This window comes from Chionomys nivalis, chromosome 1 (genome assembly GCF_950005125.1).
Source record: "Chionomys nivalis chromosome 1, mChiNiv1.1, whole genome shotgun sequence".
Taxonomy (NCBI): domain Eukaryota; kingdom Metazoa; phylum Chordata; class Mammalia; order Rodentia; family Cricetidae; genus Chionomys; species Chionomys nivalis.
In genome coordinates this window covers 34,806,759-34,833,303 of record NC_080086.1, presented here as the reverse complement: position 1 = coordinate 34,833,303, position 26,545 = coordinate 34,806,759, and the positions used below count along the sequence as shown (strand labels likewise).

General features: G+C 44.8%; 1 protein-coding gene across 1 annotated transcript; it reads left to right on the top strand.

The window, feature by feature from the left end:
- The first annotated feature begins 116 nt into the window (after positions 1 to 116).
- Mkrn2 (makorin ring finger protein 2) lies at positions 117 to 26,538 on the top strand. The gene is made up of 8 exons (XM_057788222.1): positions 117 to 246; positions 15,893 to 16,021; positions 17,437 to 17,618; positions 18,460 to 18,764; positions 20,682 to 20,896; positions 22,114 to 22,224; positions 25,021 to 25,165; positions 25,330 to 26,538. The coding sequence occupies exons 1-8, from the start codon at positions 221 to 223 to the stop codon at positions 25,465 to 25,467; spliced, it is 1,251 nt and encodes a 416-aa protein (XP_057644205.1). The 5' UTR covers positions 117 to 220; the 3' UTR covers positions 25,468 to 26,538.
- The last annotated feature ends 7 nt before the right edge of the window (positions 26,539 to 26,545 follow it).

Below are 26,545 nucleotides of genomic sequence, written 5' to 3'. Positions count from 1 at the left end.
GTAAAACCCGGAGGGCTAAGGAGTAAGGACCTTCCGGCTCCACGCCCCGGCGGAACTAATTGTGACGGCTAAGTTTCCGGTCGGCACCCTATAGGTGACGCACGCGCGGGGGTGGTGCGCGCTAGAGTGACGCAACTGCGCGCGCGGGCGGGGCCGGGCTGGGTCGCGGCGGTGGAGGCCCTGAGAGTTCAGTGCGACTCCAGCCCGTGTCCCCGCCGCCATGAGCACCAAGCAGGTCACCTGCAGGTGAGTGCGCTGCGCCGCGGGGCCTTGGGCGCTGCCGGAGGGAGGTGAGGGGCCGAGCCCGACCGTGGCGGGCCGTGTACAGCGGGGATAACACGCAGGAACCCGAAGGCCGCGGAAAGGCTGGAGCGGCCAGAGCATCTGCAGCGGCGGCTTGCAGAGAGTGAGCCGGGAGGGATTGCGGGGAAACCCGGGCCGGTCGCATTCCTTATCCTGAGATGATCGCTCATTTTGCGATGCAGGAAACCGAGACCACCGAGAGAGGTTAAAGCGAAACCCATTTAGGAGCAGAAAGACGGCATTGATGGATGGCTTGTTAGACGAGGTGGAGAACCAGAAAGCTACTCTTGTGACTGCTATTTTGAAATTAAAATAGTTGGGTTGAGTAGCAACGTCGATAACTCGGTGACGAGCTTGTGGCTGTTCTTGGGCTTTAGCCCTGTGGGTTTGCATGCTTGGGAAGTACAGCTTGTAAGCATCCCGAATGTGGAAATCCAAATTTTGAAATGCTTCAAAATTCCAAGCTTATTGAGTGCCGACATAGTACTACAAGTGGAAAATTCCACACCATAAAATTTTGTTATATTAAAAACAAAAATTATCGGAAATACTGTTTAAAATTTTCAGGGTATGTGTATACGATGAATTCCATGTTTAGACTCTTGTGCTGTCCGCAAGACATGTAAATAAAAATACTCTAAATTACAAAAAAAAAAAAAATTAAGACATGCCCGAGCATTTTTGATAGAGGAGCTTCAGCTTATAAAAATTTCAGTTGGTTTCAGTGAATTAAGAAACAGATGTGCCGGGCGGTGGCACACGCCATTAATCTCAGCACTTGAGGGGTCAGAGGCAGGTGGATCTCTGTGACTTCAAGGCCAGCCTGGTCCACGGTGTGCATTCTAGCACTGGCTCCATAGCTACTGAGAAGCCCTGTCTCGAAAAACAAAAAACAAACAACAAACGACAGAACGAAAAGAAGCAGAGATGTAGTTTGGCTATGTGATAAACATTTCATTTACTTCCGTTGTTGCCTCTCATTACGACACTTTTATGAAGAGTTCTTTTTGAAGGGTTAATTGAACCAAATACCCAGGGCCCAGGTGGCTTATGTTAAGTAGCTATCAGAAAACTGTAGTTAGTGTCTGTGTGTTAGCTAGTTTTGTTTTCTTGACACGAGCCAGAGTCATTTGGGAGAAGGGAATTGATAAAATGCTCCTACCAGACTAGGCTGTGGTTCATTTTCTTGATTGATGATTGATGGGGGAGGGCCCAGCTCCCTATGGGTAGTGTCACCCCTGGACTTGTGGTCTTGGGTGTTGTAGGAAAGGCTGAGCGATCCAGTCAGCAGTACCCCTCCAGAGCCTCATTGTTAGTTCCTGTCTGGAGTCCTTCATTGATTTCCTTTAGCGATGATAACTCTCCTCCCAAAGCTGCTTTTTGTCATGGTGATTTATCACAACAACAGAGACTTTGAGACAGTCTGTCACGCCCTTGTGGATCATTGGTACTAGAATGTCTTTGTTGAGGGGAATGTGCATGTGTTCACACTTTCTCTTTGCAGGAGGGAAATGTTCCTATCATAGTGTCCTACTTCTGATGCGGGCTACTTTGAAAATAACTTAGTGCGTTTTTGTTGTTTGGTTGGTTTTTTGAGACAGGGTTTCTCTGTGTAACAATCCTAACTGCCCTGGAACTAGCTCTTGTAAGCCAGGCTGACTTCAAACTCACAGAGATCCGCCTGCCTCTGCCTCCCAAGTGCTGGGATTAAAGGCTTGCACCCGCGCCACCACCACCTGGACTTCTTGGTTCTTTTTGGTTGGTTGCTTTGGGTTTTTTTTTGTTGTTGTTGTTCACTTGTTTTTGTTGTTGTTTTCTGAGACAGAGTTTCTCTGTGTAACTTTGGAGCCTGTCCTGGAACTCGCTCTGTGGACCAGGTCGGCCTTGAACTCAGAGATCCTCCGGCCTCTGCCTTCCAAGTGCAGGAACTAAAGGCGTGTGCCACCACCTCCCGGTGAAAATAACTTACAAAATTGCTCGCTTAGGGTTTTGACAATTGTTTGAGGCAGGGTCTCTATTGTAGCCCTGTCTGTTCTTGAACTTGCTGTGTTGATCAGGCTAGTCTTGAACTCAGATCTGCCTATCTCTGCCTTCCCTTGCTAGGATTAAAGGTGTGTACCACCACACCTGACTGCTTTATGGTTTAATTCCACCACTTACAGGCTTTCCTAAGATGTGTGACTACAAAAATCTTTATATAATTCTTAAGTCAAGCCATTTTGATTCCTTTTTGATTTTTTCTCTTTTGTATCTGGAGATAACCTGATCCGAAAGCACTGTCTCATAAGTAACAGGGTCCTAAGGGCTGTTTCTGGGAAAGAATAGTTTCTGTTGACGGCCTAACTGGTGTTTGCGGGCTTCTTTCTGCAGCCCCGTCAAGTCATACAGAACGTGGTGCTGTATCAGTTGCACTATACCTGACCAGAGCAGCTTAGTGAAGGAAGGGTATATTCATTCTGATCACAGGTCGAGGTTACAGTTCGTGATGAAGGGGGAGTCGTGTGATAGGAGGAACATGAGAGAGTGGCTCACATCACACCCAGAAAGCGATGACTATTGGTGCTCAGCTCTCTCTTTTTTAATAATTCAGTCTTGACCCAGCCTAAGGAATGGCACCACCACATTCATGGTGGATCTTCCCACCTCTGTTGACCGAATCTGGATGATCCCTCACAGACACGGCCAGAGACTTGTCTCTCCAGCGATTTGCAGCCTGTGCTCTGTCAACTGGACAGTGAAACAACCTCAGGATTGTCAGGTTTTCCCTAAGCTTAGCTTCAGAGTGGTGCAGGTGTGATGGCTAGCATTGAGTCTCATAGCTCGTGCTCAATTAAAGGATATTTCAGAGCTTTTGTTTATCTTTGTTTTTCTTTATTATTTTTTACATACCAATCTCAGTTCACCCTCCCTTTCTCTCCTCCTGTCACCTTCCCTCCACCTCACCCCCCATCCACTCCTCAGAGAGGGTAAGCCCCCCCCCCGCCAGGTCATCTAAGTTTGTCCCATCACCTCCTTGAGGCAGGACCAAGGCCTTTCCCCCCACTCCACCCCATGCCTAGGCTGAGCAAGGTATCGCTTTGTAGAGAATGGGCTCCACAAAGTCAGTTCATGCATTGGAGTTAGATCCTGGTCCTACTGCCAGTGGCCCCATATGCTGCCCAAGCCACATCATTGTCACCTGTATTCAGGGGGCCTAGTTTGGTCCTATACAGATTATCCAGTTGTCAGTCTGGAGTCAGTGCTCTCCCACTAGCTCAGGGTCAGCTGGTTCTGTGGGTGTCCCCATCATGGTCTTGACCCCTTTGTTCATATTATCGCTTCTCCCTCAGTTCTATTGTACTCCGGAAGCTCGGTCCAGTGGTCAGTTGTAAATCTCTGCATCTGCTTCCATCTGTTTTTGGAAGAGGGGTCAAGCTTCTCTGGAGTTGTGGACTGTAGATTGGTAGTCCTTTGCTTTATGAATGAGTATACACTGTATTTGTCTTTCTGGGTCTGGGTTACCTCACTCAGGATGTTTTTTTCTACTTCCATCCATTTGCCTGGAAATTTAAAGATGTCATTGTTTTTTACTGCTGAGTTACTACTCCACCCATTGTGTAAATATACCACCTTTTTTTTTTTTTTTAATCCATTCTTCGTTTGAGGAGCATCTAGGTTGTTTCCAGGTTCTGGCAAGAACAATGCTGCTATGAACTTAGTTGAACACATATCTTTGTGGTCTTATTGAGCATCCTTTGGGTATATACCCAAAAGTGAGTGGTGTTGCTGGGTCTTGAGGTAGATTGATTTCTAATTTTCTGAGAAATCGCTATACTGATTTTCACAGTGACCACACGTTTGCTCTCCAACCAACAATGGAGAAGTGTTTCCTGTACTCCACATCCTCTCCAGCATAAGCTGTCATCTGTGTTTTGGATCTTAGCCATTCTAATTGGTATAAGATGGTATCTCAGAGTTTTGATTTGCATTTTCCTGATGACTAGGGATGTTAGCATTTCCTTAAGTGCCTTTTGGCCATTGGAGATTTTTCTGTTGAGAATTCTGTGTTTAGATCTGTACCCCATTTATTAATTGTATTATTTGGTAGTTTGATGTCAAGTTTCTTGAGTTCTTTGCATATTTTGGAGATCAGCCCTCTGTCCGATGTGGAGTTGGTGAAGATCTTTTCCATTCTGTAGGCTGCCATTTTGTCTTGTTGACTGTGTGTCCTTTGCTTTACAGAAGCTTCTTTGGAGGTCCCATTATTAATTGTTGCTCTCAGTGTCTGTGCTACTGGTGTTATATTTAGGAAGTGTTCTCCTGTGCCAATGCGTTCAGAGCTGCTTCTCACTTTCTCTTCTTTGTGGTTCAATGTGGATGGATTTATGTTGAGGTCTTTGATCCATTTGGACTTGAGTTTTGTGCACGGTGATAGATATGGATCTATTTGCATTCTTATACATGTCGACATCCAGTTATACCAGCACCATTTGTTGAAGCTTTTTTTTTTTTTACTTTATATTTTTAGCTTCTTTGTCAAAAATCAGGTGTTCATAGGTGTGTGGGTTAATATCAAGGTCTTCAGTTTGATTCCATTGGTCCACCTGTCTGTTTTTATGCCAATGCCAAGCTGATTTCATTAATGTAACTCTATCATAGAGCTTGGAGTCAGGGATGGTGATGCCTCCAGATGTTCCTTTATTGTAGAGGGTTGTTTTGGCTATCCTGGGTGGGTTGTTTTTTGTTTTGTTTTCCATATGAAATTTAATATTGTTCTTTCAAGATTTGAAAAATTGTGCTGGGATTTTGATGGGTATTGATTGCATTGAATCTGTAGATTGCTTTTGGTAAGATTGTCATTTTTACTATGTTAGTCTATCCATGAGCATGAGAGATCTTCCACTTTCTGATGTCCTCTTCATTTCCTCAAAGACTTAAAGTTCTTGTCATACAGGTCTTTCATTTGATTGGTTAGAGTTACCATATGATATTTTATAGTTTGTGGCTATTGTGAAGGGTGATATTTCTCTGATTTCTTTCTCAACCCCTTTATTATTAGTATATAGTATATAGGAGGGCTCCTGATTTTTTTTTTTTTTTTGAGTTAATCTTATAGCATTACTGAAGGTGTTTATCAGCTATAGGAGTTCCCTCATAGAATTTTTGGGATCACATATATACTATTGTATCATCAGCAAATAGCAAAAGTTTGACTTTTTTCTTTCCAATTTGTATGTCCTTGATCTCCTTATGTTGTCTTATTGCTGTAACTAGAACTTCGAGTACTATATTAAATAACTATGAAGAGAGTGGACAGCCTTATCTTGTTCCTAATTTTAGTGGAATCGCTTTGAGTTTCTCTCTATTTAGTTTGATGTTGGCTGTTGGCTTGCTGTATATTGCCTTTATTATGTTTAGGAATGTTTCTTATATCCCTGTTCTCCCCAAGACCTTTATCATGAAGGAGTGTTGGATTCTGTCGAAGGCTTTTTCCAGCATCTAATGAGATGATCATGTGGTTTTTTATTTCAGTTGTTTATATGGTAGATTACATTGACAGATTTTTCATGTTGACCTGTATCCCTGCATCTCTGGAATGAAGCCAACTTGATCAAGATGGATGATGTTTCTGATGTGTTCTTGGATTCGGTTTGCCAGTATTTTATTGAGTGTTTTTGCATCAATGTTCTTGAGGGAGATTGGTCTACAATTCTCTTTCTTTACTGTCTTGGTGTGGTTTGGGTATCAGGATAATTGTAGCCTCATAAAAAGAGTTTGACAATGTTCCTTCTGCTTCTATTGTGTGGAACAATTTGAGGAGAATCAGTATAGCTCTTCTTTGAAATTTCTGGTAGAATTCTGCACGGAAACAATTTGGCCCTGGGCCTTTTGGTTGGGAGGCTTTTGATGATTGTTTCTATTTCCTTTTGGGTTATAGATCTATTTAATTTGTTTATTTGGTCTTGATTTAATTTGGCATGTGGAACTTATCCAGAAAATTCTCGATTTCCTTTAACATTTCTAATTTTGTAGAGTACAGATTTTTGAAGTGTGACTTGATGACTCTCTGGGTCTCCTCCATGCTGTTATAGTCCCTCTTTCATCTCTGATTTTGCTATTTGGATAAAGGTTTGTCAGTCCTGTTCATTTTTCTTGAAGAACCTGCTTTTTTGTTTCTATTTTATTGCTTTCAGCCCTCAATTTGATTATTTCCAACCATCTGCTTCTTCTGGATGAATATGCTTCTTTTTGTTCTATAGCTTTCAGGTGTTCTGTTACCTTGCTAGTTGGAATTTTTCCAGTTTTTTTTTTCAGTTCATCTTATTTTTTCTTTTCTTTTTTTTTTTTTTTTGTTTTTGTTTTTTCGAGACAGGGTTTCTCTGTGGTTTTGGAGCCTGTCCTGGAATATTTTTTCTTTTTTTAAAAATTGTTTTTATTGAACTGTATATTTTTCTCTGCTCCTCTCTCCCTCCCCTTCTGTCCTCTCCCATGATCCCCATGCTCCCAATTTACTCAGGAGATCTTTTCTTTTTCTACTTCTCATTTAGATTAGGTCCATGTATGTCTGTCTCTCTTAGGGTCCTCTTTGTTGTCTATGTTCTCTGGATTGTGAATTATAGGCTGTTTTTTTTTTTTTTTTTTTTTTTTTTTTTATGTCCAAAAGCCGCTTAAGAGTGAGTACATATGATATTTGCCTTGCTGGGTCTTGAGTTACCTCACTCAATATGATGTTTTCTAGCTCCATCTATTTGCCTGCAAATTTCAAGATGACATTTTTTTCCACTGTGTAGTACTCTATTGTGTAAATATACCACATTTTCCTTATCCATTCTTTGATCGAGGGGCATTTAGATTATTTCCAGGTTCTGGCTGTGACAAACAAAGCTGCTATGAACATAGTTGAGCACATGTTCTTGTGGTATGATTGAGCATCCTTTGGGTATATACCCAAAAGTGGTATTACTGGGTCTTGAGGAAGGTTGTTTCCTAATTTTCTGAGAAATCGCTATACTGATTTCCAGTGCAACTCTGCCAGTTTGCACTCCCACCAGCAATGGAAGAGCGTTCCAGCTTCTTTATGTAGGCATTTAGTGCTATGAACTTTCCTCTTAGCACTGCTTTCATTATGTCCCAAAAGTTTGAGTATGTTGAGCAGTTATTTTTATTGAATTTTAGGAAGTACTTGATCTCTTTCTTTGTTTCTTCCTTGATCCAGTGGTGATTTAGGTGGACAATGTTCCGTTTCCATGTGTTTGTATGCTTTCTGACATTTGTTTTGCTGTTGAATTCTGGTTTTAAGCTGTGGTGATCTGGAAGACTGGTTGCTGAGTGTGGTTTGGGAAGGTAGCAGTCAGATTTGAAAACTCAACTTTATAGTCCCTAACTCAGGCCAAGTGTTGGGATTACAGGTGTGTCCCATCATGTCTTGCTCCACTGCTGTCTTGAGTGGCATTTCTCAAAGAATTACCAAACCTGGTGTTGTGGTATGCCTATCCTCTCAGCCACTTGAGTCTGAGGCAGGGGTAGAATCGTTTAAGTCCAGGAGTTCAGAGTCAGCTGAGGCAATATATAACAAAACTTTGTCTCAGAAAATAAAAAGAATTACCCAACTGTTTAGATATGGAATATCTTGTCTGGAAGAGTCCCAGTACTACCCACCCTAACACCTGGAGACTGGCTAGAGTCATGGTGTTATAGTATTTTAGCATACAGCTAGACTCTAGACCAAGGCTGTTACACTGGCTTAAGAAGGATACACAGCCAGGTAGGGTGAGCAGGAGTCCAGAAGGCTGCTTCTACCCCTGCAGAGAAGCACACAACACTCCGGTGAGGTGCGGTGTAGGGCCAGAGCAGCTTCTGCCTGTGACCCACCTTCCATACCCAAGAGGAAATAGACTTAATATCAACCACACCATGACACAGTTGAGACACAGTGAGAAATTCTTACATCAGTGTAGGGACTTGGACTATACCAGCAGCTTCTAGAAGCCAAAGGCTGTTCTTAGGTTAGCCCAGAGGTATCATTCTCAGACCTGACTCCTTTCCATGGCCTTACTTGCTCTCTGTGTCCCGTCCCTGCCTGCTAAGAATGGAGCCCAGGGCCTCTGAATGCCACGGGCGCTCCATGAGCTTCGTCTTCAAGCCTCCGTTCTTTTCCTTTTCTTTTCAAATCAGCCTTCTAGCAAGCTGCTAAGCACTGTCTGTTTTGGGGCATGTTTCCTTGGAAATCTGGGGAAATTTTCATGTTTCCAAGAAAAGCCCAGGCAGCTTTCAGTTTCTGATCTTGGTGGACTCTGATTCTGATGGTGAGATTGCTCTCCCTTTCATCAGATTCAGGGGATGGGATAGGTGGGCCTACCCAACTCCCTTGCTTTTGTGGAGGTAACAGGTGAAGATACAAATTTGCTTCATACCAGGAGTGGGGATTTTCAGCAGCCTGCCAGCCCCATTGCTCTCCTCTGGTCCACTGTCCCTACCATGGAGAAGACCAGGTGCTGGACTATCTGCACTTTGCTCTTTACTTTCCTGGCTTAGCCACAGTGCCAGCTCTCCTAACCCTAACCCATTGCTTTTGCCAACACTGTCAATGTGGACATGCTCGGGGATCTAGTCTTTGGGCTTTAGGACTGTGAGGAGTAGGAGGAGACAGGCATATTCTAATTAGTGTTCTTGGGTGGCGTGGACAGGCGTGGACAGGGCAAGTTGTGGGTCCGCTTGCCTCCCTGAGCTCAGATCTCCCATTTTCCTCCTGGCTTGTAAAATGTTCCTCTCACAAGTTTAGACTAAGATGGAGCATAATCACTGATCCTCCTTTCTACGTTTCCTCACCTCATGTGTTCCTCAGGTTCTTACTGTGGGATGTGAGGAGGCTACCCAAAGGTTAATTCCAAAGGGTTCTTTACCAAAGGGAGGGCCGCAAGGTAAACCAGGCAGGCCAGTAGCAGCACTGCTGGTCCAGGATCAATTCAATCAGCTCAGAATCAGCTCTGCTGAGGGAAATTTCTTGTGTGTGTGTTTCTTTTTTCTACAAGGTGTTATTTGTAGTCAGTCTGGCATTAGCATCTCAAGTGCCCAACCCATGTGTTCTTATGTAAATTTTAAAATATTCTTTTCCAATAAAGCTGCTGTAGAAAAGCATTTCTGAGCCTTTTGTAAAGGGATATTTTACCTTCTTCAGGCAGTGCACACCTCAAGACTGCTGGCCCCACAGTATGGGCTGTTCTGCAGTCTCCAGAAAACCTGGCCTGAGCAGCAGTGTTAGAACTGATACTAAGGTGGCCTGGCCTGGTGAGCACTGATAGCATGGTTCCCAGTCCAGCAGGCCTGCCCACACCTCACCTCTCTGCCCTTTCTTTCTGGCCCATTGTCTGCCATGCAGCATGATCTAATCTCCTCCTTGGCTGCCTGGCTGCAGCTCCTGTCTCTGCCTCCCCAGCACTCAGCCTGCACTCGGAAGGTCACATTGGTGGGACATTCCCTGTCCTTTTTAAACCTTAATAAGAGCTGCACTCTGGGGAGCCTGAATAAGACTGAACTGAATAGCTTACACTGAACCCAGTCATTTATGAGCAACATCAATGTACTGTTAACTACAGTGAAAACGTTGTAGAAACCAGTGTATTGTTTCACAGTAGACATGTTGGGAAGTGCAGGTGCTGAAATAAGGAAAACACACGGTGGCCTAGATTCCACCAGTCTACTGTTGGTCTCACCAGCTTTTAAAGTTTTCACCCTTTATATATTGAGATATGAGTTTATTCTCCACTTCCTCTTTCCACCCCCCTCCCTTTTTTGGGGGGTGGCAGGGGGAGACAGGTTATCTCTGAAGCTTTGAAACCTGTCCTGGAATTAGCACTTGTAGTAGACCAGGCTGGCCTTGAACTCACAGAGCTCCGAGTGCTGGGACTAAAGGCGTGCACCACCAATGCCCAGCTCTCCACCCTCTTTCTTTTTTTTTTATTGGTATTTATTGAGGTCTACATTTTTCTCTGCTCCCCTCCCTGCCTCTCCTCTCCCCTCTTTAACCCTCCTCTAAGGTCCCCATGCTCCCAATTTACTCAGGAGATCTTGTCTTTTTCTACTTTCTACTGACATCCAAAGGGTTTGTACCAGCTTGTATTCCCACCAACACTGCAAAAATGTTCCCTTTACCCCACAACCTGTCCAGCATAAGTTATCATCAGTGTTTTTGATCTTGGCCATTCTTTCAGATGTAAGATGGAATCTCAGAGTTGTTTTGATTTGCATTTCTCTGATGCCTAAGGATGTTGAACATTTCTTTAAGTGTCTTTCAGCCATTTTAGATTCCTCTGTTTAGGTCTGTACTACATTTTTTTTTTATTGGATTATGTGATCTTTTGGTGTTCAATTTCTTTTTTTTTTTTTTTTTTTTTTTTTTTTTTTGGTTTTTCGAGACAGGGTTTCTCTGTGGCTTTGGAGCCTGTCCTGGAACTAGCTCTGTAGACCAGGCTGGTCTCGAACTCACAGAGATCCGCCTGCCTCTGCCTCCCGAGTGCTGGGATTAAAGGCGTGCGCCACCATCGCCCGGCTGGTGTTCAATTTCTTGAGTCCTTTGTATATTTTGGAGATCAGACCTCTGTCTGATGTGGGGTTAGTGAAGATCTTTTCCCATTCTGTAGGCTGTCATTTTGTCTTGTTGACCGTGTCCTTTGCTTTACAGAAGCTTTTCAGTTTCAGGAGGTCCCATTTATTAATTGTTTCTCTCAGTGTCTGTGCTGCTGGGGTTATATTTAGGAAATGGTTCCCTGTGTCAATGTATTCAAGTGTATTTCCCACTTTCTCTTCTATAAGCTTCAGTGTGGCTGGCTTTATGTTGAGGTCTTTGATCCATTTGGACTTGAGTTTTGTGCATGGTGATAGATATGGGTCTATTTTCATTCTTCTACATGTTACTATCCAGTTATGCCAGCACCACTTGTTAAATATGCTTTCTTTTTCCCATTTGATATTTTTTTGCTTTTTTGTCAAAAATCAGGTGTTCGAAGATATGTGGATTGATATCCGGGTCTTCTATTCAGTTCCATTGGTCCTCTTGTCTCTTCTTATGCCGATACCAGACTGTTTTCAGTACTGTAGCTCTGTAGGAGAGTTTGAAGTCAGGGATTGTGATGCCTCCAGAAGTTCTTTTATATTGTTCAGGATTGTTTTGGCTATCTTGGGTTTTTTTGCTTTTCCATATGAAGTTAAGTACCGTTCTTTCGAGGTCTTTGAAGAATTTTGCTAGGATTTGATGGGCATTGCATTGAATCTGTCCCACCATCTTTTTTAACCCTTCTGTAAGTGCCCCTTATCGTAGACAGTGGACAGTTCAATACTCCAAGGATTACTAGTTTTAGGATACTAGTGTATGTTTATAATATTTTTTATTTATTTATTTATTTTTTTGGTTTTTCGAGACAGGGTTTCTCTGTGGTTTTGGAGCCTGTCCTGGAACTAGCTCTTGTAGACCAGGCTGGTCTCGAACTCACAGAGATCCGCCTGCCTCTGCCTCCCGAGTGCTGAGATTAAAGGCGTGCGCCACCACCACCCGGCTTGTTTATAATATTTTTAAACAAAATGAGATCCCGTATATGGCAAATTTTCTTTTTCTTTCTTTTTTTCTTTTTGAGACAGTGTTTCTCTGTGTAAAAGCTCTGACTGTCCTGGAACTCACTTTGTAGACCAGGCCGGCCTCAAACTCACAAAGATCTGCCCGCCTGAGCCTCCTAAGTGCTGGGTTTAAAGGCATGTGCCACCACTGCCTGGCGGTATATGGCAGTTTTTAAAGACTATTGTATGTCCTGGTTCTTGATTTTTGGTTTTTTGTCAACTTAACTAAAACTAGAGTTACATGGTCTTTAGAGTGGCCATTAGATTAGCCTGTAGGCAAGCCTGTTGCTGCTTTTTCTTGATTAGTAATTAATGTGGATAGTCCAGTTCATTGTGGGCAGTGCCACCCCTGGGCAGTATAAGAAAACAGTGAACAGTCCAGTCATCAGCGTTTAGGCTGTGACCTGAGAATTGAAGCTGAAATAAGCCCTTTCTTCCTCGCATTGCTTTTGCTCATGATGTGCATCATAGGAGCAGAGACCCTAAAAACATATGCTAAAGTGAATCTAGATAGCTTAGCCTTTGCCAGGGCACGCATGTCACAGTTCTGTGGCTTTGGTACATTCACAGTTGTGTAAGCAATCTCCAGGGCACAGCCTGTGAAACAAAAATACCGTGTTGAACTCTAGTCTCCCCCTTAACTGCCAGCAGTCTCTCCTTTCTCCCTTGGTGAACTTAATTGTTCAGAGACCTCACATGTATCTTTTGTGTCACTTAGCACTCATGGAGTTTTGAGTTGGGAATGTTTTCCCTTTTAAGGCTGAATAATATTCCATGATAGGTACATTCTGCTTTTGTGGGTTTTGTGCATGGATTATTATTATTTGTTTTGGGGGTTTTGTTGTTGTTTGCTTGCTTTTGGTTTCTCGAAACAGGGTTTGTCTGTAATAGTCCTGGAACTCTTTCTGTAGATCAGGCTGGCCTCAAGCTCACAGTGATTAGAGTGTTGGGATCCAAGCTATCACACCCAACTTTTGTTTAGTCTTTTTGAGACAAGTTTTACTTTGTGGCCCTGGCTGATCTAGGACTTGCTATGTAGACCAGACTGGCCTTGACTCACAGAAATCAGCCTACTTCTGCCTTCTGAGTACTATTGATCTTAAAGGTGTGAGCCAGTATGTCTGGCTGTATGCAGTTTTATAATCTGTAGGTGGAGTTTTTCTGTCCTGACCACCAGTTCTCAAATAATAGACAGCAGCTTCCCAAATAACTGATTTGGAGACTTAATATACATTATAAATGCTCAGTCAATAGCTTAGGCTTGTTACTAACTAGCTCTTACAACTTTAATCCATTTCTATTAATCTATGCTCCGGCACTCATATCCTATTTTGTGTGTCCGACTGACTGGCCAACATCTCTGACTCCGCCCTTCCTCATCCCATCATTCTCAGTTTGACTTTCTCACCTAACTTTATCCTGTTCAGCTATTGGCCAGTCAGCTTGCTAATTAAGTCAATCATAGCAACATATATCTGTAACATGAGGGCCTGCTTGGGGTTTCTGTCCTGCCCTGTACCCCACAGCTGGCAAGTCCCAAAGAAAATCACAGAGTCTACATTAGGTTATAAACTGATTGGCCCAGTCTTCTTATTAGCTCTTGTAGTTTATAATAACCCATTAATCTAATCTGTTAGCCATGTGGCTCATCTCCCCACCTCTACTTCCTGTCTGGTTGATCCACCTATACTTCCTGCCTGGCCAATCAGTGTTTTATTAAAATACATGATTGACAGAATACAGATAATTCTCCCGCACCATATATCCACATAGTGTACAGAAGGGTTATTTCACAGCAATAATCTGTTCTTTTCAGCTGTATTCAATTTCTGTGTCAATAAATTTTCTTTACTTGGAACTTAGGGCATGGGTCATCATGGACTCCCTACTGTAGTCAAGGGTGACCTTGAACTGCTCCACCTCCAGAGCTGACAGTACTGCCACTCCCAGTGATGCTCCTTCTGCATAGTGGGTGAACACACTGCCAGCCCAGTTACATCACCAGCCTCAATAAATGCTCATTTTACCAGTATGACCATGTATCTGAGTATGGACCATGGCCTAGTTCATACTCAAGACATTAGTGGGTTGTCTCAAAAAATGTCTTTTATATCTTTTACCATATTTTGAAGTCTGATGACCAGATGTGATGACCACCTGGTTACCAACCATACCCCATGTGTTCTGCTTGCTTGTCTAGCCATCTTCCCCTCCCCCCAGGTCTTTAAGGGTTCATTGAGCTGTAACTTACAGAAACTTGTTAGAAGTGTGTCAAAGTTGTTTTTTTTTTTAATATTTATTATGAATATAGTGTTCTGCCTGTAGGCCAGAAGAGGGCGCACCAGATCTCATTGTAGATGGTTCTAAGCCACCTTGTGAATGCAGGAAGAGCAGCCAGTGCTGTTAACCTCTGAGCCATCTCTCCAGCCCTGGTTTTTGTTTTGTTAAGTTTGAATATCTGTTGTTGTGTCCACCATCCCAGAACTATCCCTTGTGCCCCGTGTACACTCTGGTTCTCCTTTTCTTTACTTCTATTTATATGTGTGTATTATATGTGATCTGCCTGTATGTATGACTGCGCACCATATGCATGCAGTGCCTGAGGAAGCCAGAGAGTGTGTGTCAAGTCCCCCTGGAACTGTATTGCCATGTCAGTGTTGGGTGGGAATCAAACCCAGGTCCTCTGGAAGAGCAGCCAGAGTTCTTAACCACTGAGCTATCTCTCTAGACCAGTGATTCTCAACCTTCCTACCAATGCATCCCTTTAATGCAGTTCCTCATGTTGTGATGACATGAACCATAAAATTATTTTGTTGCTACTTCATAACTATAATTTTACTACTGTTAACAAATCATAATGTAAGTATCTGATATATCGGATGTTTGATGATGTGACCCCCAAAAAGGGTCATGACCCACAGGTTGAGAATCACTGCTCTAGACCTGTTTGTTTTTTTGAGACAGGTTTTCTCTGTGTAGCCCTGACTGACCTGGAACTCACTGTAGATCAGGCTGGCCTTAAGCACACAGAGATCCCCTTGCCTCTGCCTCCCTAGTGCTGGGATTAAATTTGTTCGCCTCCACCATCCAGCTGTTTTTCTTTAAGTCAAGATCTCGTGTCTAAGCTGGCTTCAAATTTGTTATGTTGCTAAGGATAACCTTCAATTTCTGATCCTCCTGGCTCTTCTGAGTGCTGGGACTCTAGGCATGTACCACAACATCTGATTTATTCTGTGCTGGGAGTGGAACTCATGTCTTAGAACATGCTAGGCAAGCATCCTACGAACAGAGCTAAATCCCCAGCGTCATAAGAGTGATAAGATTTCAGGCATTTGCCACCATGCCCAGCATCATGTATGTTGTTTGATGCCACACTGTCTCTGGGGCTGACTGTAACAACTTCATGAAGCAGTCGGTGGTGTTGTCTCCACATTAACGGATGAATCAGCAAGGATAGGGAAGAGGGCTTTGTGACCTGGCCTGAGCCCAGTCAGTCATCTTTTAACTCCCAGAGCTCTGGGAGGATGGGGAGAGTGGGTTTTCCTAACATGTTTTCCAATTGTGAAACTTATATCTCACATATTTAACATAGATCAAGAGCTTATCCATGTAGATGGGTTTTTGAAAAATATTTTCTGTGTATGAATGCTTACTTGCATGTATTTTTATGTACCACACACATGCGGTGATGAAAGAAACCAGAGGAGGGGGACATCAGATTCAGATAGTTATTAGCTAAGATATGGGTGCTGGCAACAGAGACTGACTCCTACAAAAATAGCAAGTGCCAGTAACCACTAAATCATTTCTCCAGCCCCTAATATAGAAACATTTGAAATCGTTTTTCTTCTGAAGAGCTAGTCTTGGGTCATTGTGGTGCAGGGAAAATCACTTTGTTTAGAATCAAGGAAAATGAGCACAATATGGGCGGGGCTGGTATGTAGTTCTTGAGAACGCCGCTTTCCCCAAGGCGTGATTCAGCTGTTCTTTGTCTCCTCAGGTATTTTATGCATGGTGTGTGTCGCGAAGGCAGCCAGTGCCTGTTCTCACATGACTTGGCGAATAGCAAGCCATCTACCATCTGCAAATACTACCAGAAGGGCTACTGCGCCTATGGTGCACGCTGCAGGTAAGGCTGCCACTACTGTGGCTACTGAAGTGAAGCTGTGTGTGGAGAATGGGGCTTGTGTTTGGTTTTGTTGGCAGTTTTACGCCTCCCAGGCTGACTTCAAACTTGCTATGTAGCCAAGGCTGGCTTTGAGCTTCTGCTCTAACCCCAGTGGTGGAAACACAAGTGTATGCCATATACATACTTCCTGAGTATGATCTTAATGAGGGGAAGTTTTAAACTTAAAATTGTACTTAGAACATTAATAATTGGTATTTTTCTTTTAAACCCTATATAACACACCATAGACTTTCCCATTGCCACCAGTGTTGGAGGAGGCCACTTGTTGGTTCCCGGCTGCTCAGCCCCAAAATAATCACACAGAAACTATTTTATTTAAAATATTGCTTGGCCTACTAGCTCTAGCTTCTTATTTGCTAACTCTTACATCTTTTTTATATACATTTTTTATTGATATTTATTGAGCTCTACATTTTTCTCTGCTCCCCTTCCTGCCTCTCCCCTCCCCCCTTCAATCCTCCCCCAAGGTCCTCATGCTCCCAATTTACTCAGGAGATCTTGTCTTTTTCTACCAAAACAAACAACAACAAAAAAATAGCTCTTACATCTTAATTTAACCCATGTCCATTAAACTGTGCATCACCACAAGGTCGTGGCCTACCAGCAAAGTTTCAGCACGTCTGTTTCCAGCAGCGGCTCCATGGCTTCTCCTCAGACTCTCCCTCCTTTCTCCCAGCATTGAGTTTTGTTTTCCCTGCCTAGCTCTTTCTGCCCTGCTCTGCTATGAGCTCAAAGCAGTCCTTTATTAACCAATGGTATTCACAGCATACAGAGGAGACTCCCACATCACACCAGTCCATCTCCTCATCGGGGTTTTTTTGAGTCGTAAGGTGGCATGCCATTTATTTTAAAGCCATTTCCAGTTCATGCTTGAGTTTTCTGGTGTGGAGGCTAATGGCATTCATGCACACACGGCCCATGTTGCTCCGAGCGGGACAACACTGAGATGCTCCATGCTTTGAAGAACAAACCCCAGTTAGTCCTTGCTGTGTGCAGAACTCTAGAGCTTGAGTCAGCCACCTGCTATTCCCCAACCCATCCACCCACCCCAGTCAGTATATCCTGGAGTTCCTACCTAAAACGCCTCCTGGTAGTGCAGGTGTCAAAGGCTCTCTTTGGATGACCTGGACAGTGGGTGGATTCCTATCAGCCTTACTGGGACACTTAGCTGTGGGTATAGGTAGCAGGTTAAATGACTCGAAAAGACTTTTCTAGTTAAGAGTACAGAGATAAACCCTTGTCCACCTCAGTGCATCCAGTAGTTGATGGCTGGGAATATAGGTAGTGTTTGTGGTGGGGGGGGATGCAGGTGTTTGGGTCTGCATGACCATGATACATTGTTGTGTCTTGTTCAGATATGATCATACAAAGCCCCCAGCTGCAGCAGGTGGAGCTGTAGGCCCTGCACCCCACTCTGTGCCCTCCTCGAGCTTGCCCAATCCTCACCCTTCTCCTGACATCGCCACATCTGTTACGAGAACATATTTGCATGAACCAGGGAAGCGGGAGAAGAAGATGCTGGTGCTCAGAGACCGCAGTGAGTGAATGCAGCCTTTGCTGCCCCTGGGAAAGCAGAATGTGTGGTTTAGTGCTGCTGCCAGGCTTCCCCATCAGGAAGCTCCTGGCACCGCAGGACCCAGAGTTGACCTGAAAACAGGCTGCAGAGGTTCAGAGGTACATCTCCTCAGCTGGGCTGAGCTCCACTTTGGGCCCAGCAGAGTGTCAGAGTGGTCTTTTCTCACTGTGAAATTGCCTCTTACAGGGGTCATCCACTGATGAGAAGCTGTTCATTTTGAAGCTAGCTGGTTCTTGTTTTGCTTGTTTTTGGTCTTTTGAGACGGGGTTTCTCTCTATGGCCCTGGCTGTCCTGGAACACTCTTTGTAGACCAGGCTGGACTTGAACTTAGAGATCTACCTGCCTCTCCCTCTGAGGGTTGGGATTAAAGCTATGCCAGACTGAAGCTGGCATTTTATGTGAGGGACATGTCACTTTTCTCTTGTTTGATGTCATGTCCTGGTAGTGACTGCCTTAGGAGCATCTTCAGACACGGGGCAAGGAAGGAGTTTGGGTCGAGACCAGGTTTGTGAGAAAGAAGTCGTCAAGTGGTAAAGGCTTTTTTGCTGCTGGGCCTCAAAGTTTCATAGCTCTTGGGCTTGTTCCCCTCAGGATCTCAGGTTTTGGGGTTTAAGCATTAAATGGTCTGTATGTTGACATCTTTGCATTCTGTATAAAAAGACTTTGGCTGCCTGGGCCCTCTCCCAGCCTCTGCACTGTTGTCTGTGGCCTGCTTTTCTCTAACTGTTCCTGATTTGGACTAGTACCTACATGAAAGGGGAGCCTTTTCTCATGTGTGTGTATGTGTGCATTTTGTGTTGAGATCTCACTGGCCTGGCTGAAGACAAGACTCTCCCGAGCACAGTGAATAATCCAGGTGGCTGCAGTGACCCTCAGACCAGCCCAGAGACGAAGCCCCATTCCTATCTAGATGCCATCAGGAGTGGCCTGGACGACTTGGAGGCCAGCAGCTCCTATAGCAGTGAGCAGCAGTTGTGCCCCTATGCTGCTGCTGGGGAGTGCCGGTTTGGAGATGCCTGTGTCTACCTGCATGGGGACATGTGTGAGATCTGCAGGCTTCAAGTCCTGCACCCCTTTGACCCAGAACAAAGGAAAGCTCATGAGAAGGTAACTTGAAAACCTTAGCATGAACTCATTTTAAGAAACCTGAATGTACCATGGGGCAGTCAGGAGTCTCACAGCTATCTTTCTGCAGAATGCCTGTGTTGTGTGTCTGAGTTAGTTTTACTGTTTCCAAGTTCCTTTCCTGTTGCTGTTTTATCAGTTTTTGATTATTTAGGACAAAGAAGAATAAGTATTAGAAATACAAAGTTCAGGATGGCTCAGCAATTAAGAATACTTGCTGCTCTTGCAGAGGACCAGCATTGGCTTCCCAGCGTCCACTGCTGGCATCCTCTTTTCACTTCCACAAGAACCTCGTGTACATACACATGTGCGCACGCACACACACGAGTAATAGTAATGAGATAAATCATTAAGCTTTAAGAAATGCAAAGTAGTGCTGGAGAGATGGCTTAGCAGTTAAGAGCACTGGCTGTTCTTCCAGAGGATCCGGGTTCAATTCCCAGCACCCACATGGCAGCTCATAACTGCCTGTAACTCCAGTTACAGGGAATCCGACACTCTCACACAGATATACATGCAGGCAAACATGGAAGCACATGAAATAAAAATTAAAAAGAAATAAAAATAATTTTGTTTTGTTTTTCGAGACAGGGTTTCTCTGTAGTTTTGGAGCCTGTCCTGGAACTAGCTCTTGTAAGACCAGGCTGGCCTTGAACTCACAGAGATCCGCTTGCCTCTGCCTCCCGAGTGCTGGGATTAAAGGCGTGCGCCACCACCGCCCAGCTGAAAAATAATTTTTTAAAAAGAAGCTTCAATGTGTTCATTTCACAGAACATTGAGTACAATCTTTGAGAAAACTCAGAGTAAAAGAAATGCAAAGTATAGGAAGCAATCCCCACTCAGAAGTGCATTGCCTGTGCTTGCCCTCTGAACCACGTACGCACCCAGTCTCTTACACCCTCCCTCCCTACGTTTACATCTCTGTGTGAGGCTCCAGGCAGGCAATATTTTGAAAACTTTGAAAAACCTTTATCATGGACTTTTCTTTTAATTGTGTGTGTCTGTGTGCCTGAGTGTCTGTGTGTGTGTGTGCACAAGCGTGTGAGTAGCTATAGGGTGAGAGAGGTGTAGAAATCTTGAACTGGAGTTAGAGGCAGTTGTTGAACCTGCCCAATGAGAGTAGGAACCCAAATGCAAGTCCTTTGGAAGAGTAACAAGAGCTCTTACTTGCTGTGCCATCTCTTTAGTCCCTTTTATCATGGACTCTTGGAGCCAAGTGTTGAAAGGCTGTGAATGTCCCTGGTACCTAGAGGCTGTCTCACATTAGGCTGTGCTCATTCCAGGGTTACAGTGTTAGAGTCCAGGTCACCTCTTGTAAGGCCATGGTAATTACCCAGTGGGATAAAATGGTCGTGACCTCTCTTGACAGAGGAGGCCCATGTCTCAGGAGGCTGCGGATGCACATGCCGGCAGACAGCGTTCCTGGCAATCCAGCCTCCATGGGGCAGTGGGCTAGCAAGCTGCGGAACTCAGATCGGGTCTGTTCTTTATTCGTGTGCAGAAGGCACTGCTGTGTGCACTCACTCAAAGCAGGGGTCTGGGTCTTCTCATCTGCCTTCATTCACTTGAATTCACACAGCTGGGTCACAGTTACTTAACATTTACTGGATTGGTATGGCATAAAATAGGCATGACATCCAGAAGAGCCAGGAGACCTGTGACCCAGTGCTCATGAATGCTGCAATTCCCACAGTGATCTAAGTGTTGTAGAACTCCATGGCTGTTAAGCTGGTAGTGATCATATACTACTAGGGAACTTGGGACAAGGACAAGGTGGCTTGAGGTCCACTTTGTGGTCAGATCTTTGTGTCCTGAATTCAGGGACTGTGGGTACTGTTTTTACACGGTCCTGTGACTATGTAACTGAGTAATTCCTGGGTTCCTCCCTGTCGTCCTCAGATGTGTATGTCGACATTTGAACACGAGATGGAAAAGGCTTTTGCCTTCCAGGCAAGCCAGGACAAAGTGTGCAGCATCTGTATGGAGGTGATCTTGGAGAAGGCATCTGCTTCTGAGAGGAGGTTTGGCATTCTCTCCAGCTGCAGCCACACCTACTGCCTGTCCTGCATCCGCCAGTGGAGATGTGCAAAGCAGTTTGAAAACCCAATCATAAAGTGAGTGCAGCTGGGTTTCTCTGTGGGCATGGGGACTGCTGCCCTCTAGAGCTCAGGCCCCAGCTGTGAGCTTGCACATGTCAACCTTCTTGAGCCCATTTGCCTGTCTTAAGTGATAGCCTCACCTGTCTCTCCATGTTGGAATTTGCAAAACTGTCAGTTGTTGCCGGCTGGGTTCTGTCTTGTAGACCTGGTGGACTCAGGACAATCGTGTTTGCTTTAGGCTAGTTGCTTTGTAACATTTTTGTGCTTTGGGGCTTTTTACCTTAATAACAGGGTTGATTCTCCCTTGGGATATGGCTCCCATCCACTCTCTAATACCTGGTGGATGTTGTTGGGGAACTTGCATGTGTGCAGTAGCTTCACTGAGAGTACAGTCCTGCAGTGCCCAGTACTTTCCAGTTGCTGGTGACATGAAGCCTAGTTTTAGAAACTTTATCATCCCCAACCTGGACTGCCTGTTCCTGTTGTCTCCTGTCAGGCAGCCTCCAGCCTAGGTTCTTTCTCTACAAATCCCTTACTCTGCCTGTCATTGTACATGGCCTTTGCCTTAGCGAATGTTCCCAGGGCCACCCCTGATGAGCATGCTTTGTGGGTGAGTTCTCTGAGAACAGCTTGTAACCTGTTCACAGGCTAGTAAGCACTCATGTAGATCCCAGGAGCTTCACGTTAGCTTGGCCTTTAACTGAAGCCATTTCCTGCTCTTACATGCTGATAAAGATTTCAGTTTCTTTACATCCTCTCCAACACCTACAGGAGTAAAGTAGTGTATCTCACTGTCATCTTGTCTTCGGTAGTCACTGAGGATGAGTATTGTTCTGTGTGCTTATTGGCTATCCCAGATGAATGCGCCAATCTCTGTTTCTTTCTTTTTTTTCTTTTTTTGTTTGCTTGTTTGTTTGTTTTTTGAGACAGGGTTTCTTGTGGCTTTTGGAGCCTGTCCTGGACCCAGCTATTGTAGACCAGGCTGGCCTCGAACTCATAAAGATCACCTGCCTCTGCCTTCTGAGTGCTGGGATTAAAGGCATGCACCACCACCGCCCAGCCTCAAATCTCTTTTTCTTATTGAGTCGAATGTTTTCATCAGCACAAGCTGCTCTTAGATAATGGTGCTTATGTCTCTGGCCAGGCATTTGAGCAAGGGGTTTCGGAGTGGAATATGCAAAGGATTCATGATTTATTTTCTCCCTTACAAACCTGATTTGTTTGTTCCTCAGGTCTTGTCCAGAGTGCCGTGTGATATCAGAGTTTGTAATTCCAAGTGTGTACTGGGTAGAAGATCAGAATAAAAAGAATGAATTGATTGAAGCTTTCAAACAGGGAATGGGGTAAGTGCCTTGATTTCATTGGGGATTTTGGTACCTCCATGGCTGGGTGTGGTTTGAGCTTCTGTCATCTTCAGGTTTCCCAAGAGTGTGAACCCGGTGGATGGATATCAGAGCTTCTTACTCCTGTCAGGCACTTTGCTGGGCTCTGGGCTGCAGAGCTGAGCAAAGCCTTGAGGAAGCAGACGAGTTCTACGATGAGCCCTGGTGCCTGGTGCTGAGGTTAATTTGACTCTTCTGATTGTCCAAGCATTGAACAAGTACCTGTTGAGGATCTGCCATCTCACAGGCCTTGTCCATTATAGGGGACACATCCCTCAAGCTGACAGTGCCAGCCTCACACAGCTCACACTCTAGGAAAGGAAAATACTGAGCAGTCAAGTGAATAAAGCAAAGGCGCCCTGCCTTAACTGAAGTGCAGATGAGAAGTGACCCCGCGTACTTGTCATGGCAGCACATTTTGTTGCCTGGTCTAACCTCAGTCTTCAGCCTCAGCTGCCCTAGTGATAGGTTACAGGCTTGTACAACCATGCCTGGCTTCTTTTTAAAGAAGCCTTATAAAATGTGTGTCTGTTTACATTATTACAAAGTCCATATGGCAACATCAGATTTGCCATTTAAAGCTCACTTTTAAAGGTTTTTTTTTTACTTAAATAACATTTTTTTTGTTTATCTTCATACCAACCAGTTTCCCCTCACTCCCCTCCCCTTACACATCTACCCCGTCCCCATCTGCTCCGTTTCCTTCTTTTGTTTTTATTGAGACCCACTCTCACTGTGCAGCCTTGGCTGGCCTAGAACTCATAGGTCCACCTACTTTTGTCACCCCAGAACTAGAATCAAAGGCTTACACCATCATAACTAGCCAAAAATCTATTTTTTTCTTGCTTTTTACCTGTTATTTGTTTTGCAAGTTTTTATATTTATCTAATTACTATAGCTTAATTGTAGCATGATTAATAAAAACCCAGAGACAGGTATTGGGATTCAACCTGAAGACCAGAAAAGCAAAGCAGCCAGTCACTGGCTCTCACCCCTACCTCAGTCAGAAATGATGATCCTGCCTCCAGGAATCTCAGAGTAAGACTGAGCTGAGAGCTGTCTCCTCCTGTCTTATATTCCTCTCTAGTGCTGGGATTAAAGGTGTGCACCACTACCGCCTGGTTTCTATGGCAGACTAGTGTGGCTACTGGGATTAAAGGTGTATGTCACCACTGCCTGGTCTGTAAGGCTGACCAGGGTGGCTGTTATACTTGCTGACCTTCAGGCAAGCTTTATTTATTAAAATACAAATAAAATATCACTGTACCTAATATTTACCCACTTTACCATTTTCCCCTATGTCATATGATTGTCCATCCACAAGAGGGCAGATGCAGCAGGACAGAGCTTGCTGGGCTTAGAAAGTTGCTTTGCTGTTTAGAAGGCCTTTCAGTACTGTTGACCTTGCCTGGCTGTGGCTGTGTGTCCCTTTGGTGGATGTTCTTGAGCAGTCTCCAGAACATGAACTTCTGCCAAGTGCCACCAGGGAACAGAGATGAGTGAGATCATCTCTCATCAAAGTGTGACAGGCCAGTGTGGTGGCAGATTTCTTCATTAGTGCCTTATGCCAGAACAGAAGAAGCACTTGAGGCCACATTGGGTGCAAGAAGAAAGCCATGTGGTCCTGAATACCCTGTCCTTGTGGGCTAGGCTGGAGACTTACTAGTGGGAAAGGGGGGATGCCAAGGAAGACACGACTGTCCCTGGTAATGGGCCAGTGGGTTTGAGATTTTTGTCAATAGCTTAGATGGATGTGAGAGCGGAGAACACCAAGTGAGGTAACCAGGGTGGAGCTTTTGACTTTTGTAGGCAGATAGATAGGGCTGGAGGAGAAAGGGGAAAGCCATGTGAGAGTGGAGCCTAGGGACGGCAGGGTTTTGGTTTGTGGGTTGGTTGGTTGGTTGTTTCTTTTTTGGTTGGCTGGTTGGTTTTGTTTTTGTGACAGGGTTTCTGTGTAGCCCTGGCTGTCCCGGAACTAGTTCTGTAGACCAGGCTGGCATCAAATGAAGAGATCCAAACTCACAGAGATCCTCGTGCCTCTGCCTCCCGAGTGCTGGGATTAAAGGTGTGCGCCACCACCATCCAAGGGGTTTGATATGGGCCCTGACTGGCTGGAGCTTTTTATAGACTAGGCTGGCCTCAAAACTCGTGGAGACCTTCCTGCTTCTGTTTCCTGAGATGTGGGATTACAGATGTAGGCTACCATGCCCACTGAGAAGGCAGTTCTGAAGCTAGTGAAGGACCTTAGTGTCCAAGCTATAAAAAAAAAATAAAATCCCAGAACAGTGGAGGAGGCCAAAGGGACAAGGAAGAGTTAGGATAGGTTCTAAAAGTAGACGGTATCTGTAGCTTTAGCATCTAAGACATGCTTTACTAGGCTGCCTCTTGCTGTGACAGGATTCCTGACCAGGAGGAAAGAACTAAATTCACTTGCTTTGGAGACTTGAGCAGAGCACACAAATCAGCTTCAGACCTCGGCACCTGGAGTAACTAAGCCTCACTTGGCCCAGGTGCAGAGTCACTGGAGCTGCTGGGATTGGAAGAAGGGCTGCCCTTGCTTCTGAGCACCACAGCCTCCATGCAGTGCATCCCAGCAGCTTTGTCCAGCTTGGAAATCAGAATCCCACTTCACTTCTACTAGCCTAGGTTTCCCCAGTGTCACGGGTGGGGCTGCAGTGAGACTTAGCTGAACTTGTTTTCCACCAGCCTCCGATTCTTTCATCATTCGTTTATTTATTTTGTGTGTGTGCTTTTCAGGAAAAAGGCATGTAAATACTTTGAACAAGGCAAGGGGACCTGTCCCTTTGGAAGCAAGTGCCTTTACCGCCATGCGTACCCTGATGGGCGGCTGGCAGAGCCAGAGAAACCTCGGAAGCAGCTGAGTTCTGAAGGCACTGTGAGGGTAAGCTGGTTAGGGAAGCTTTGGGATAATTCTAGTTACTGCCCAGACTCCTCCTAATAGCTTTGGCAGCAGAGCAGTGGGGTCAACAAAAGCAAAGCAAGCTGGCACTCAGAGTTTGCTGTCATCTCCACTGACCCAGGTGTGCTTTTTGGCTGTTTTTGCAGTTCTTCAACTCAGTGCGGCTTTGGGATTTTATTGAGAACCGAGAAACTCAGCAGGTCCCCAGCACAGAGGATGTCGACGTGACGGAGCTTGGAGACCTCTTCATGCACCTTTCTGGCGTAGAGCCATCAGAGACCTAGACTCGGTGCTGACACCTTCATTTTGGGCTCTGTGGTCACAGCTTTCCAAGACAGGTTGCGGAAGCCTGTCACTGACAAGGTGGCGTACCTGGATGTGAGTGGTAGCGAATCCCCTTGGTCTCTTCATGCTCCACTTTCACAGCCCTGGTGAAGGGAAGGACATAAGATAACCAAGTCCATGGAATCACTACGTTTAGAGTTGAGCTCTTAGTTGTTGTACCTCCAGCCCCTTTCTCGGGGACCAGCTACGTGGTCCAGCTGTTTTAATTGATTGCTTTTAAATGAAACCCAACCGCCATCTTTTCTTTTGTGAGTTTCTTCCTTAAGCAACAGTAAACTTGGAGCTGCTCATAAAGGAGCAGATCAGTTTCTCTTAATCAAGGCGTCGCCAGCCCTGTGGAGGGCTCCTCTGCAGTGACCATCTCATCTCTAATGTAGTGTGCTGTGAGCCTTGGGATTTATGCAGCTCTGGAGAGCACATGGTCACCATGGTCGTGTTGGTGCTGCACCATAGCGTAGACGGCTATTTCTCTGAGGATGGTCAGGCTTGATTGGTCCCCTCCAGAGCTCCAAGTCAGCGGGGATATGCAGTTGACAGTTAAAGGGCGGCTCCTGTAGTGCAAGGAGCCCTGTCTGTAAAGGTCTCCAGGGAAACTCCATCACCATCTTCCCCTTGTTGTGAGCATAAGACACTGAGGTGTCACACTCAAACTGCCCATTCTCTCCTGTAAAGTAGGCTCGACACTGTTTTTGTGGTCCTGACCCAATAGTCACTTGTATCTGAGGGGACATGAGGCCAAAACAGCCTGTAAATGTAGTGTGTATAACGCTGTAATTCAGAGCAAGTTTGTTCTAAGCCTGAATTTATTTTTGTAAAAAGCCCTGTAGATATCAAATATTTTATAAATGTGCTCACTCCTTATAGTGTGGGTATATGCTCCTTATACCTGTGTGCTTTTTGCTTGGCTGTTCATGTAAATGCAGAGAAGGCTCACACAGCACAGACCCTCAAACAAGAAACAAGTAGGTGTCCATGCTATGAAATTGGTATTACTTTTGAAGGAGTCAGTAGCCATTA

Bases quoted from the DNA above. Each gene is read 5' to 3' on its own strand.
- Mkrn2 (XM_057788222.1), top strand. From the start codon at position 221: ATGAGCACCAAGCAGGTCACCTGCAG. The intron at 17,619-18,459 runs GTGAGTGAATGC...TTTTGTGTTGAG, and splicing joins GCTGGTGCTCAGAGACCGCA to ATCTCACTGGCCTGGCTGAA. The intron at 25,166-25,329 runs GTAAGCTGGTTA...CTGTTTTTGCAG, and splicing joins GTTCTGAAGGCACTGTGAGG to TTCTTCAACTCAGTGCGGCT.